Below are 16310 nucleotides of genomic sequence, written 5' to 3'. Positions count from 1 at the left end.
CTGCACTGTCATTGTGGAGCCTGATGTAGGACTCAGTCCCATGGAACCATGAGATCATGACCTGAGCTGAAACCAAGAGTTGGATGCTTAACTGACTGAGCCATCCAGGTGCTGTGGTTGGATATATTTTTCTGACTTAATCTTCCAGGTTACTGATTCTCTTTTGAGCTGTGTCTAATTTGTTGTTAAACTCGTGCTTGGATTTTATTTCAGTTATTGAATTTTTAAGTTCTTGTTTCTATTTGATCCTTTTTATAGTTTCTAATTCTATTTTGAAATTCTCTAGTCTTTAAAATTTTGAATATATTAATTATAGTTATTAATTAAAGATCTGTGCCTAATAACTCCAAAACTCTAACATTTGAATTTCCTCTCATTTTCTGTTGTTTGTTTTCTACTCCTGCTTTTTTCCCCATATGTTCTTGTTTTGTTTTTTTCTGTACCTTGTTATTTTTTGTTGATTCAAAGCCAGGCATTAGTCTTTGTGAGAGTTGATCTATTTTCCATACTTCTGTGATGAAGCTGTTTAGGGATCCCAGCTAAAATCTTGGGATGTTAGTTTACTGAGGAGCCCTCCTCCTTCATAAGTCCTGAACTCCAACCTTTGATTCACTAGCCCTATGATATTGCCTAATCTTCTGTTCAGTCGGAGCCTCTCAGTTGTTGATTACAATTCACAGAACACCTCAAGAGGAAAACAATCGAATGTTGTTTTGAGGATTTGCTTCTCTAGTTACTTTCAGAGTAATGATTGATCTGATGGAAGCTTGCCTACCATAGCTAAAAGCAACATTCTGAGCCTCAGTGTTCTTGAAGGCAACAAAATGCAGTGCATAGGGAAAGAATTTTCTTTCTTTTTTTCTTTTTTAATTTTTTTTTCAACGTTTATTTATTTTTGGGGCAGAGAGAGACAGAGCATGAACGGGGGAGGGTCAGAGAGAGAGGGAGACACAGAATCGGAAACAGGCTCCAGGCTCTGAGCCATCAGCCCAGAGCCTGACGCGGGGCTCGAACTCACGGACAGCGAGATCGTGACCTGGCTGAAGTCGGACGCTTAACCGACTGCGCCACCCAGCCGCCCCGGGAAAGAATTTTCCAGTAAGATATTTGTGGTGTAAAGATTCTGCTCTGATCCTTTAGTAACTGAGTGACTAAGGAAAACATATTTATCCTTTATGAATTTATGTTTTCCTTATATAAATAATAAAAAAATAATATCTACTTAATAAGGTTGTTTTTTTGAACCTTAAATATAGAACATAGAACGTTTATCATAATGTCTAGAACATACTAGGTATTTATAGAAAATAGGTATTTTTGTTTCTTCAAGGAAATAGTTAATATTTCATAGTATTTCATAAAATTAAGTGGCTGCCTAGAAGGATGTAATGTGATTATTTACAACTTTTAATCAATTGTAATGGACTAGAGAAATAAAAACAGAATAATTATTGACGAAATGTGCTGCCTGGTTTTAACATGGTAGGCATGGTGCTTAATGCTTACATGCATTATATCATTCAATATGTATGCTCACCATATGAAGTTAAAACTCTTATTAGCTTTATTTTACAAATAAGGAATGTGAGGCTAGGAAAGATTACATGATTGTGCAAGGTTAGACAGTGGGTGGACAGAGAAGCCAGGGTTCCAACCCAATTATAATCAACTCTAAGGCCAGAGTTTGTATCCTGACTCCTGTTCTAATCTCATGAAGCTACATTTCTCTTCTATGTTTTCCTAACTGAGGAAAAATGTTAGATATACAGAATCTTGCACAGGCCTGGAATCCAGTTAGTAGTCAGTAAATATGTATTGACTCACTGATATCCACACCAATGAAATCTGCTGACATACTAGTAATAGAATGAAATGACAATTTGAGAAGAGAACTTCTAGTTTTGACTTTACCTTTCAACCATGGAAATGGGATTTTGGATGGATTAACAAACTGTGAGAACAAGTCAAGAATTTAATCAGACACAGAAGTTTTGAACCATGGTCGAACACCCAGCTGTTAACAGCCATTTGGAGCCCAGAATTATCAATCAAGACTGCACTTTTCATTGTACTTACATGTGAGTCATTTTACTCAAATTGTAGAAGGAATGTGATTCCAGTCGCTGCAGAGTTGCATCTATTGACAAATAGCTGAATATCATAAAAATATAATGCAAAGTAGAAAGTTAGTAGGGTTGTGAATGCCAGACATACTTCAAACATACTGATTTTGTTAAGACTTCTTTGTCAGGGGCTTCCCAGATCAGACAACATGTATAACCTCCATGATTTCTCCCTAATTATGCTCCAATTAGTTATACTTTTTTCAAATCCTGTGATACCTGAAAGCTTCCCAATTCATTAGGTCCTATTCATCCCTAAGGTTTCATTTTTTTTTTTTTAATTTTTTTTTCAACGTTTATTTATTTTTGGGACAGAGAGAGAGACAGAGCATGAACGGGGGAGGGGCAGAGAGAGAGGGAGACACAGAACCAGAAACAGGCTCCAGGCTCTGAGCCATCAGCCCAGAGCCTGACGCGGGGCTCGAACTCATGGACCGCGAGATCGTGACCTGGCTGAAGTCGGACGCTTAACCGACTGCGCCACCCAGGCGCCCCCCTAAGGTTTCATTTAAATGACACTTCCTTCAGAAGCTTTTCCTGAATTTCCTGATTAGGTAAAATTTCCCTTAAGTATCCCTTATTGCACCAAGAACTTCTCCTTTCATTAATTATCACAGTACAACTTTCTAATTGTTTGGATATTGTCTGATTAGGCTGTACATTCTCTGAAATGGAGAACAGTGTCTGCTTTGTGTGGCCTTTGAATTTTGAGTGTCTGTCATAGTGCCTGGCATGTAGTAGAGCCTCAGTGAATATGTGTTAAGGTAATGAATAAATGGTGAATTACTCAAAATAGCAGAAAATGAAAGGAATTAGAAAAGAACACAATAATAAAAAAGAGGCATTTTTAACGGTGTAACTGCATGGGATTAGACATAGAGTCTCAAAGAAGATGAGAAATTTATAATTCTCTAGTGGAACATTCCGTAGGGTAGTGACTACATGTCTACTCAAGACTTCTTTATTTTGATTAATCTGAAAATTCAAGACTTTTCTGGAACTTTGTAAGCAAAGGATAACTCAAATAAAGGCTTTAATTATTATAAAAGAGAAAAGAGAAACTTCTAAGTACAACTTGTCAAGAATACCTAAGGAATACTGTTTCAAATAGCCTCCACAAATTCCATCTTGTTATAAGAATGACTAACGCAACCAAACTCAGTGACTGCTTTTTATTGAGAGGTATCTCTATATTTGGGAAAATTAAATATTAATAGATGGTGTCCACCTGTTGTCATAACAGAGATTCTCAACCCTGGCCATTCAGCTAAACTACCTGGGAGTCTCTTAAAAGATACATATGTCTAAGACTCGATCCAGGATAACTAAATCAGAATTTATGAGGGATGATGTGCAAATACTTTTATTTAAAAAAAATCTATCTTTAAATTTTGAATTAAATCTGCCAGTTAAATGTTTTCATTAATACAATGTTTATAAAAGGAACTCTGTTCTATTTGAGTTTTTATCACATCATTGGGAATGTTCTAATGGTCCTGTACTTCCTGTTTTATCTATTCTCTAAATAATTATCCTTTGATTTATCAGGTCACCCAAGCCATTGCCACTTGTAGATAACATTACATAAATTATTTTAATCCAAATATATTTTTAGTATGGAAGGAGCAATGGAAGACATTGAAAAGATTATTTTTTGTGTGTGTATGTGTGTGTAGAGATCTGCAGAGATTTATAATGGATGAAGCTGTGCCATTTGTAGGAAAAGATGAATTTTGAAAGCTACAAACTTGTTTTCCTAACTTTATAACATACCTATTGCTCTGAATTTTCTCCTGAATTTCTTGGTTTAGAAGTGTGAAGCTTTCTCAAAGGGTTACTAGAATGGTCATTCTGTCCACGTCATAAGAAGTTCCAGTTTCTCCAACTGAATGATACATCCTTAAAGGGCTCTTATGGCTCAATTGGGAAGACAAGATGTAGGAACCATTTATTCACTGGGGTGAAAGATGTGATTCTCTGCTTGCTTATCCCTTTTTTATAAACAGGAAAAATCAGATCCCATCTCTTCCTCAAATTTCTTCTTAGCATGTAAGTCTTATGCAATCACTAGGGTGACCATATCATTTATCATCCAAACTAGGATATTTTTGTGAGTTACACAGGGTGCTATTAATAATTATGCATGAATAATAGGTGGAAATTTGTACTGAACCAGTACAAACCTATCCAGGATTGCCCAAATGTTTTCTCTCTTGCCCCCTAGGCAGACAAGACCTTTAACTATTACTTATGTATCTCTGCATGTTTTCATTCAACAAATATCTATTGAATATTTACTCTGTGTCAGTAAGTGGGCATTGACAAAACAGACCTGTTCCCCAGCTTCAAGGAACTCATAGTAATGGGTGATATAGGTACATAAATGAGATTAGCATATACAGTGATAAGTGCTCTGATGTGCTTCAGGAAACGTTTAACCCAGACTAGAGAATTCAGCATATTCTCCACGGAGGAAGTCTTAACAGGACCTTCAGATCTTCCTGGATGTCCTGTATATCTCAGCCAACCCTCCCTCTTTTATTGTCCATAACTTTTATTTCAAACCTTCTCAAATTTCTAACTCTCCTAACTTCACCCTCAATAATTAGCAGATAATCTTTTAATAATTTGTTGAAAAGATTGAAAGCTTGAGATGAAAATTCCTTGAATTCTCCACCAATAAGCCTATTAATCACCTGCATGGCTTTATCTCTTACTACTACTTTCTTGTTACAACGTAAAAGATGACAATTTTCTTGTACCAAGTCAATCCCTTTATTTGGATCCCATCTCTTCTTGCCTTCTCAGGGACCCCCAAATTGTTTGTTCTTCATTCTCTTTAGCCTATCCCTCTCCAATGATGCCCTTCACTGGTCCCAATTACATCTGCCTGGAATGAAGGAAAAATCATGTCTATGTCCTGATTACCTGCTGGACCCATAGCTTGCTTTATGCCTCAAAGGTAACTCAAATGCCATATGCCCCAAACGAACTCCTAACTGTCTCCTCGATTCTCCACAGCAAATTCGCACAAAACTTCTCTATCTCAGCAAATATGCTCATCAACCACACAGGTGTCCTGGTCAGACACTTGGATGAAATTCTCCATCTCTTCCCACCTCCAAATCAATCAACTTTTGAGTTTGTTAGTTCTCTTATTTATTTCTCAAACCTGGCCACTTTTTCTTTATTTCCCCTCAACCATCAGCATTCAGTTCACCATCCCCTCTGCCCCAGGGACACTGCAACAACATCCTCACAAGTTTCCTGTCTCCAGTCTTACTCCATTTGACTCCCTTTCCACAGAACAAGCAAATGTTTCTAACACACCTGATCTGCCACTTCCATCCTGATAACCATTTAGTGGCTTGGACCTTAGGGAAGATTTCAAATTCCTTTACGTGGTTCACAAGGCCTTGAACTTGCTTATTCCCCAGTTTCATTTCTCTCTACCGCCCTTCTTCCCACCTAAGCTTCAGCCTCAACAAGTTTATTTTAATTTAACCAACAGTGCAGCTTTCCCCTTCTTCTTGGAACTATCTTTCTACTTATTTCCCCCCCAGATCACAAGTTAGGTGTCATTTCCTCTAGGAAGCCCTCTATGACCACACTCTCCATCTAGGTAAGATGCTTCTTATATGAGTTACACAGCACTCTCTAACTGACTACACCATAGTATATCTCTTAGGAAGGAAAGTGGAAACTCCATGAGTTTTGTCAGATGTCATATGTGAAGCATTTAGCGAAGTGCCAGGCACAGAGTAGGGCCCGATAAATATTTGTTGAATGAATGAATAAAGTAATGGTCAAGCTATTGGGACATCCAAGCAGAGACACCAAATAAGCAATTATATAAGAAGATGAGAAGGGTATTTCAAGTTGTTTAACTTTTAGGCCACTAAACGCTGGTGCTGTTAAATGGAGAAGAAGGAACAGTTTAGCAGGAAGATGAGTTTATTTTGGCTATGCTGTTTGAAGTGACTGTGGGACATCAAGATGATCATACTTGGGAAGAAGCTTTAATTCAGGCCTCAATTGTAGCAACAAGTCAGGGCTAGAGATACTCATTTAGAAATTAACTGTATTGGGTAACAGTGAAGCCAAAGGAATGGGAGTGTCCATTCAAGGAGAAGAGAGTATGAAGGAACTGGGACAAAAGAAAGAATGAACTGATATTTAAGGAACTGAATGAAATGAAATAGGAAGTTAGGAAAGGAGAGTGAGGATGAGGGAGAGTAGCTCAGGTAAGATGTTAAAAAGAAGGATGAGAGAACAATATCAAGGAAATCAAAGGAGACAAGAATTTGAAAATAGAAGGGCTGTTCAGGAAATCAAAGACTGCAGAGATACATAGCTGGAATGGTTTCTCAGCCTCAGCCCTGTTGACATTTTGGACTAGAAAATTCTTTGTTGTGGAAGGATATCCTGTGCCTTGTCGGGTGTTCAGCAGATCCTTTGCCTCATCCATTCAATGCCAGTAGCACCCTCCTTTCTAGTTGTATCAACTAAAAATGTCAAATGCCCCTGAAATGACACAACAGACACTCGATAAATGGTCATGAAATGAATCAATTGAGCCAAAACCGACACAGGTTGCTCCTGGTTGTATTGTCATTTGGTGTACCTGAATTATCTTTGTGGCTTGTCAGAATCCATTAAACGAAATAAGGCCCTGGTGTATTTCATATACAGTTATACTCTTTGTCAACTCAACATGGAAGTCCTTTTTATCTTTACTCTTGAGTGCATAACAATTCAGTTTTCTAAGGTTTAGAATTATTTTTGTGGGTTTTGGTTTGTTTGTTTTTTTAATGAGAGAAGTCTGAAATCATTAGCTACATTTCTGACAAAATGTAAACATTTGTCCTGGTAAAAAGTGAATCAAGAATCCGTAACTAGGAGAGATGGACTAGACAGTGTGTGTATGGGAGAGATTCCCAGCTAACACTTTGTCGCATCCCAAGATACATTAAAATACGTTGAGAATTATTAAATTGTCAAGATCAAATGAATTTAATTTTGCAGTAGGTTTAAGAAATTAGGAATTCGGGATTGGAGATGTAGCAAAATCAAATAAACATCTTTTACATATACTTTTCAAGTACATTGGAAATGCAAATATCATTGTTTTATGCAGATACAATGTATAACAAGTATTTTTCTTGATAGAACACATTTAGAAAATAACATGGCTGGCACAGTTGCAAACTTCTCTTTATATTAAAAAAGTGACTTACATCCTGGAAATATTGGGCAGATTTGAAAATGCACGACTGGGAATGGTTTTCAGATGAGTCTCTATAAATTTCCTACGAAGATAACAGTTACACAATTAGAGTTTTAATCATTGGATTTTTCTAATAAGTCACCTTAATTATGAGCAATACATTATGAGAGGTATCCTGGTCCTTATGACATCCATTTTATCATACATAATCAACAAAAATAATACTCAAGGAAAAACAAACATACAGTTTTCCCCCAACAAACCAAGAACTGAGAGTGAGAGTCAAATGCAGAAAATAAAACTTCAAACGTCATCTTTGAATTTGTGGTAAACTCGTATACCTTGTGTGACATCATATTCAAATTATTAACTGGAGGGCAATATCTCATATTCATGTTCTGTACGACTACTGAATTCATATCAGGCACATGTCAATGGAAATGTCTTGGAATGCCATTGGAACATATATTAAGAACACATTAAGAGGATTAAATCTATTTGATATATCTTAAAGATGAAAAATAGTGGTATTGTTACAATCTTTTTGCCCAACCAAAAGTCTCTTCAACCATTACCTTGATCTTATCATCTACTTGCTGCAGTGTGGAAATAACTGGCTGACAAGGAGCTAATTCTCAGGGTTGTAGCATCTTTGTTGCACATGCAAGTTAAAGGTTGTGACTTTTCTTGCAGTTTGCTTTTTTGGACACTTTTCAGAAGGCCAAGGTTTTTTCCTTATATCAGTAATAAGACATCTTAATGTATTTCATGTATTTCAGTATGTCCGCTCACCAAGGTGTTCCATTTTTTACTTCCTTTTTTTGCTACAGCAACTGCTTGATAGAATCCTGTATGGAAGAAGGTGTCCTAACTCACTTTACAAAAAGAACACCTCATCACACTTACCATCTTATCCATGGGTCTGTTTTTTGCCGTATAAATATTCATAATTACGCATCATCCATTTACTTCCTTTCTTAAAGAAATAAGACAAAAATTGTGTGTTTCCCTCCTAGGCTGCAGGGTTTTATTTCTCAGCAATCTATTTCCTTGATCTCTGCATTTTTTGAACTACTAATTTTTGCAGTGATTGAAATGCATTTGAAACTTCTGGTTTCTGGTTCAGCATGTCAGGAGCCTGGAGAAGAGAAGACATTGGGCAAACCACTGTTGGCAAGATTGTAGAGACAGACAGTCTCCCAGAGTGGAGACTGATGTGTGGAAACCACAGAGAGAACGAGTGTCAGGATAGGAAACCTGAATTGGGATTGGTGAATCCTGGAGGCACGGTGCTGATAGATCTCCATGGGGACACAGTCACAGGGGGACTTCCACAGTTTTGTGAGATTTACCTCCAGGCTCAACCATGTTCTAATAGTAAACAGTAGAAAAAATAGCCCCTTGTGCTTCTGGCAAAGAGAAGAGAAAACCACTTGGAAATACATCAGAGCACTTTGTTCTTCTTAACAAGGCCTGCCCCCCTCCCTCCACACCCAGGGGAAACTATTAACCAGGTCCTAACTGACTGGGGAAGGGAAATACCCAACTCTAGGTCACTCTAGCCATCCTATTCTATCTAAGGAGAGAAGAAAAAAAACGTGAAACACTTGTGAAGTTCACAGTGAGGCACAGTCTCACTAAAAGACTAAGACCTAATCACAGGACTATAAAATGTTTCCCTTCCCCCCAGCACTTCACCATCACATTACTAATGGCTTCTTTACAGCAATTCCTTTCACCTAGTACATCATGCCTGTCTATCAAGACATAATATCTGCAATTTGTTCAATCAGTGCATCAGTGGGGCCAAATTAGTTTATAAAAGGATCTATTAACTTAGAAGAGGGGAGGTGATGTGAATGACAAAAGGGTAGGTTGTCAGCTCTTTACAACCCTGGATGTTTCAGCATAAAGCCGAATGTTGCCTTAATATGGTTTCACAAATTTAGGTCTCATAAATTATCCATCCTTTCTCATAGGTCTCTCACTTACATTCCCTTAATTGGATTGATTAAAACCTATTGGTCCAGATCCAAGATTCTGAATTTAAAAATAAAAGCATAACAACTTATTCAATTAAAATCTCCCAGTAAAAGTGGGCCATGCCAAAGGAAAACAAAGGATCAGGTACACACCTGTTGGGTATCACCCAAGGAGATTGAGTTTCTCAAGCTCAAAGATAGTCCTGCATATAGAACCTGCTCTAAGGGCATGGATCTTGAGGACATGCTTATTGTAAAATTGCACACACTGCTTATAGATAATGTGGACTTAATTTGTAACTTCACTGTCTAAAAATTTGGGTGTTCAAAAGTAAATGACCTATTAAGAAAATTAGAGTAAGTTTACAATGGTATGTAAGAAATTTGACTTGGAACAGAAATACCATCTAAATGTAATTTAATAGATTTGGGGTAAAAGATTCAAATAATGTTTATATTCTTTCACAATGCATGAATTTCTGAAATATATAATTCATGTTTCTTGAATTCTCTCTTTCTCTGTCACACACATAAACACATACACACTTGAAGTGAGAACAAAGATCTTTTTCCTACTACTGATTTAGTTGTAGTTGATGGAGTTCAGGACACGCTATCCCAAAACATGGCAATTTAGCATGTTGAACATTTTAAGCTGGAGGAATCTGAGAAACAACAGGTGCATTAAGGACTCTGATCTCCTTCTCCTCTGAAGCAAGTCATAAGACTCTCATGTGGGGGGTGCCCTGCCTATATCCTTATCTCAGAAAACACCAAGGGAATCTGAATGAACAATGAATAAGCTCCCTTCAGTTTTCTACCCTTTTGTTCTATCACATTTTCCCATGACTTTACATTCCTCATCAAAACAGCATAAAAACACTCAGGTTTAATCATCTCTTTGGGTCTTCATTTCTTTATGAAGGCTTCCATGACACATAAACATTTTCCATTAAATAAATTTGTACTTTCTTCTCTTGTTAATCCATCTTCTGTTACAAAGCCCCAGCTGAGGAACTAGAAAGGTAGAAGGAAAAACATACTATTTTCCTCCTCTACAGTTTCTGGTGATGAGGATTGGATAGTAGAAGGCTGGGATACTCCATCACCTTGGAGACTGCAGCTAAGGTCTGGGACAACTGGCAAAAAGCCAGCAGAATGTAAGAATTCTTAACGTATCAGTTTTCAGGATCTTTATCTTCGTTGAGAGAGGAAGGTAAACACTTCTCCTTGCTGTTTCCTTTCCAAATTCAGGTTAGCAGGAAAAAATATTTGTATTTGTCAAATCTTTGGATAGTGACCCTTTTGAGTTTAGTGTTAAGTACCCATTGTTTATTGATCCTTTCCCTCCCAGAGTCAGCTATTTTCTTCCTGTTTAGGTTTTTGTTTTGTTTTGTTTTTGTGTTTTGAGAACCTTGCTTGGCTTTTTACCTGCCAGGCTATGCAGATCTTCAGTTGCCTTTTAAGAAATTTGCCTAGGAAACAAAGATTCTGTATTTTATCAAACTAATTTCCTGTGCTTCATGTTGTCTTTATAAGGTCTTTTGATTACTTACTTATTAAGGTCTCTAATATTAAAAGAGGGTTTTGTTCACAACTATGCAATGTTCTATATTTGCCTTAAAAATCTTCTATTGTCAAATTTGGTTAAATAGTTGACCAAGACCTTATTTAATCAAGTGTTCAAATCTTTTGATATTCTTGACAAGTTTCCCCAAATCAAATTCTAAATAAAGTCTTTCTGACTTTGAACTAACTTCGAGCTTTTCCGGAGGATTCCTGCAAAGCAGACTTAAAAAGGGCCTGTATTATCAATCAATTTTCTTGTTGTACTTGTATAAATAATTGGGCCAAGTTTAATAAGACTAGATTTATTTTTGCAAATAAAAATAGTCTTTGATTATCTATGGTAGAAATGGAGGTGGCTGTAGAGAAAAATTTTGTTTCAGTTAGAAAGTATTACCTACCCTTGTGAATGTTTGCCGTCTTTGAACTATTTTTCATTTCCTTGTAAATTAGATTTTGCCATTTTGTACACCTTGTCAGTTGTTACCATATCCAATTTTCTCTCACCTTCCTGACTTGTCATGGCTAAAAACGAAAACTACCCATTTCTCGAAGTCCTATAAGCTGAAGCTGGATGATGATATAAACTTTTAGGGAATCACCACAACAGATCATGTATGGGTACTCTTTGTACCTGTAACTGTGTGGGTCACTCAGAAATTTCACTGGAACATCTAATTCCATCACCAGAGACATTCACACTGCAAACCAAAAAAATTTATTGATTGTTACTCCCTGCCCTTACTACCCTACCTACAGGTGCTTTGAGCCCAACATCTAGAAATCGTGACTGACCACCCTCTGGGTTCAACAATTGAATTTATAGTTTGTTGGAACCATTAACCTTTGTTTTTCTTTTATTTCCATAGAAATGTATCTCATTAAATGCCTGATTACTAACACCGTTAGAAGCCTAACAGATGGGTGCCCTTGCTCCCACTCATATCACCACCTTTTGAAATGAAACAACTCTTTAGGATTGACCTATTCCTAGGACTGAGAGCCTGGTTTGCTAGGACAGGGGATGATCGATCTACCCACTAAGTTTCTGGACTCTCAAACTTCTTGGGGAAAATTTCAGATGAGAGAATAATGGGGTTTAAAACATGCTACCCCAAAATATAGTACCTTGGCATATTGCATATTTTAAGCTGAAGGGAATGAGAAACAGTAGGTTCAGAAAGAACTCTCCGAGCCCCTTCTCCCCTGAAGCAGGTCATAAAAGACTCTCATATGAGAGGTGCCTTCCCTATACCCAGATAAAAGAGCAATCTTATTTCTGAAGACAGAGGGATGCCAAGGGTAATCTGAACACATAGGCTTTGCTAGATTTCCCCAGTTTACTACCCTTAGCTCATACCCCTTTGTCCAGTGACATTTATCACCACCTTCCATTTTTTATCTAACCTAGTATAAAAATGTCATTTCTTCAAGTCTCCATTTCTTCCTAAAGGCTCCCAAGTCATGTACAACTTAAATAAGTATTCTTTTCTCTTGTTAATGTGTCTTTGGTGATAGAGCCCTAGCTGAGAAGTTAGAAGGGTAGGAAAAGATGTTTCTCTTCCTCTACACAGCATAACATGTTTTAAAAGACAAAATATTTGAAATGCTGACATTTTACTCATTCTTCTCAGCCACGTTTCTCACCAAAGAAAGCCCACCAATACAAATGGACTAATAAGGATTATGGATTTCAGAACCATGATACAATGATTCTGAGATACAATATGCACAATAAATCCTAAACAAAAGTGAATGAGGGAATGACAGCAATTCTAGCCCTAGATGAACATTAATTATCAATTATTAGTGGATGAACTTAGTTTATATCATGATGATTATAACATAGCCTGACACAGAAGACTGATTTTAATAATGTTAAACAAATGAATTATCACAATAGAAATTGATCACATAAATTGTCAAATTCAGTTTAGCAGTTTGTACATTTTACCTGGATATATTCATAGTAATATACACATAATCTGGAAAAATAAACTCATTATTGAGTTAAAACATATTTTTAAACTCTTGGTATTAATTACCTTAGTTACAACTCTAAAATTTATCACCTATTAGCTTAAGCTTTCCTTCACTTTCTTCTCTAACTTTTTTGAGTTTATTACTTTATTTTGAGAGAGACAGAGTGTGAGCAGGGGGAGGGTCAAAAAGAGGGGGAGAATTTCCAGCACTGACAGCACAGAGCCCAATTTGGCTGGAACTCATGAACCTGTGAGATCATGACCTGAGCTGAAATCAGGAGTCGGACATTCAACCAACTGAGCCACCCAGGCGCCCCTCCTCTCTAACTTTTAAAATGTTATTAGCCTGAACATTATGAAAACATGTAGGAAGAGTTTTCTTCCAAAGTACCTTTTTCTCTTCAAATAAAGAGCAAAAAATAATTGGCTGGAACATGGCGTCTAGCTAATGAAATAATAAAGACAGCATGTTTGTTTACAGAGCCTGTGTTCCATTTTTCCCCAATAGTCTTACTATAAATTGAGGGTTATGGAGAATAAATTATTGTGATACGTGGATGCCTTGTAGCTCCCTAGCTAATCCCAGGTGCATGAGCCTTAAAACTCATAGAGGTTTCATGGTTGTTTTGTTAGGCGGTATTTTGTAGCTAGAGCTAACTGATACATGGTTATATTGACCTATTTCTCTGTGCCTTCACACGGGCAAGCAGCTGCATGTGTTTTCCATTGTCTATGTTTTCAAAAGCAAAACATTTATTTAAAGAATTGTGTAACATTGTGATTACTGCTTTAAAAGCAGATGGTAGAGGAAAAAAAGCAAATGATTGTGATTATTTGGCTAGAATATTTTATTTTACTTTCAGAATAAATTTTGAATATTTGTGGAAAAGGAAAAAGACACGTCTAAGTATATATTCTGTTGACAAAAACATTAGCAAAGCTTCAAGGTGTTATACTACTGTCCAAAGAATTAGCATCAAAATAGTATTTATTTTGGATGAAAATATACTAGGTACTGAAGAGACTTAGTTTTTTATGTTTTTGATGGTTCAAAATGAGAAGGCAGTGATTATTCTTGCTATAATGAAAAAAACTCAGAAAATGTGCCTCATACAAATAGTAGCAGTATTTACTATTAATGACTAGGGGCATCACATACAATTCATTGGGGGAAAAAGGCTTATAGTTTTATATCTAAGTGAGGTATGTACACTTAGTAGTTAAACAAGTTGGCTTTAGGATATGGAAAGAATAAATATTTAATAATGAACATTTATATTAATAAATTTATTTTATAATAAATAAGAGAGAATAAATATTTAAGTTCATGATGTAATTTAATTTATTTTTCTATGAGTTATGTAACCAAGAATGATCCACAAAGGTATGCCTTAGAATCAAATGTTTCCTTTCAGCCTTGCCAAATGTCTGCATTTAGAAGATATAATGGTGAAACAGAAATGCATGTGAAGTGCCAGTGATTGACTTGAAGAATTTGCAGAATAGGATCCATTTTTAAGGACTGTCTTTTTTGTTCTTGCAGTAGCAATGCAGGAGGGAAACCTGGTTAATTCTAGTAAAGAGAACAGACAGTTCTCTATGTTCCAACAACAACAATTTGTGCTATTAAATTTTTCACATGATGGTAGGGTCATTTCACTGAAATTTTAGCAACATGCAAATCCAATCAACATTCTAACATTTTGTTTTGTGTGAGTTCCCTGTAATCATAAATACATAGTTTTTATGTATGTGTGTACACATTGGTGTGAGGTTTAGTTAATTGATGCTGCGTGGGAAACATCCTATTTATCAAAAAATATAAATTATGAATGGATGAGCATGACTGAATTTTACTGGGTTGAGAAGCATAGTTGATCTTCCTTGCCATGGCTAAGCTTGTGTGTGCCAGAAACACCAACTTCCCATTTAATCTCTTGGCAATCAGGCTGAGAATGTTAAATATCACCACTTGGATTTCAAAGGCCTCCTTTTGTATTAAATACCTGTATCAATCAATCAACCGATATCTCACTGAGATATGTCAAGTGCATAACATTGAAATAGTCATTGTGACCATAGAAAGTACTAGTAGTAGAAAAAGAAGAAATTTTTACAAATAATGCAGATACTTAAATACTATGAAACTGTGGATTATAAAATGGGCAATATTAATATGACATTTATCACTTGCCTGCTGTTTTTACTTTGCTGAGAAGATTCTCATTAGTGAATTTATTTTACTATTGTGTTATATATATATATATATATATATATATACATACATACACACACACACACACACACACACGCACGCACACTGTGGTAAGTTATGAGGAATGTAGCAAGTACAGGAATTAAAGTCAGGGATGTAGATCCAGAAGGATCATGCAGCCAAATATTTGGGACTCTTTATATAACATACAGACTATATTTTTAAATATGAAAAAATTATTATTTAAAAATTTTTTTAATGTTTATATTTGAGAGAGAGAGAGAGCATGAGCATGGGCAAATGGGGGAGGGGCAGAGAGAGACAGAGACAGAATCAGAAGCAGGCTCCAGACTCTGAGCTATCGGCACAGAGCCGGAAGTGGGGCTCCAACCCAAGAGCCCTGAGATCATGACCTAAGACAAAGTCAGACACTCAACTGACTGAACCACCCAGGTGTCCCTAAATATGAAAAACATTTTAATCTGTACTATGTGTGTTTTCTGTTTCAGTGGTAGAATGGCATTTTATTCAATGTTCCTACTGAATTATTTATAAGTAACATAAAAATACCAGGTGATACCTACAATTCAAGGTACTATATTGCAACCCACCACCAGATTCCAAATGGAGATGTGAATCATCATTTTGGGACAGTTAATTTCTGTTTGAGCTTTAACTTTTGTGATCTTGGACTTAGAAATACAAGCAATGTCTTGACAAGTTTGGCTCTATGGAAATTGTCTAGCTTAGGCCATCTGGGATAGTTTTCTATACACAACAAATAATTTGGTTTAGTTCTCCAGATTAAAAAAAATATATACATAATTTGGTTTTATTCCATTATTTGGGACACTTTGTGTATTAAAACTTAAAATATTTTTTAAGTTTATTTATTACTTTTTGAGAGAGAGAGTAAGAGAGTGTACAAGTGGGAGAGAGGCAGAGAGGGAGAGAGCAAAAATCCCAAACAGGCTCTAGCATGGAGCCCAACATGGGGCTCAAACTCACAAACCGTGAGATCATGACCTGAGCTGAAATCAAGTGTTGGATGCTTAACTGAGCCACCCAGGCACCCCTGTATTAAAAGTTTTTAATACAAATTTAACGTATAATTTACAGCCAGTAAGATGAATAAATCTTAAATGTATAATTATATACTTAAATGTATACAAGTATGTATGTGTACTTAAACTTTCCATATGTACACATCTATTC

The 16310-nt window shown here is 36.3% G+C and overlaps 1 protein-coding gene across 1 annotated transcript in view; it reads right to left on the bottom strand.

Annotated features, from left to right (window-relative positions):
- Positions 1-16310, bottom strand: part of TSHR (thyroid stimulating hormone receptor) — a 164398-nt gene that overhangs the window by 65509 nt on the left and 82579 nt on the right. The window contains exons 2-3 of the mRNA XM_047863200.1: positions 7361-7432; positions 2077-2151 (exon numbers count right to left, since the gene is read on the bottom strand). Coding sequence (XP_047719156.1) covers positions 2077-2151; positions 7361-7432 — 147 coding nt within the window. The remainder of the gene's footprint in view (positions 1-2076; positions 2152-7360; positions 7433-16310) is intronic.

Source organism: Prionailurus viverrinus, chromosome B3 (genome assembly GCF_022837055.1).
Source record: "Prionailurus viverrinus isolate Anna chromosome B3, UM_Priviv_1.0, whole genome shotgun sequence".
In the NCBI taxonomy this organism is placed as follows: Eukaryota; Metazoa; Chordata; class Mammalia; order Carnivora; family Felidae; genus Prionailurus; species Prionailurus viverrinus.
Note: the sequence above shows the minus strand (reverse complement) of the source record. Positions and strands in the feature narration are given on the sequence as shown.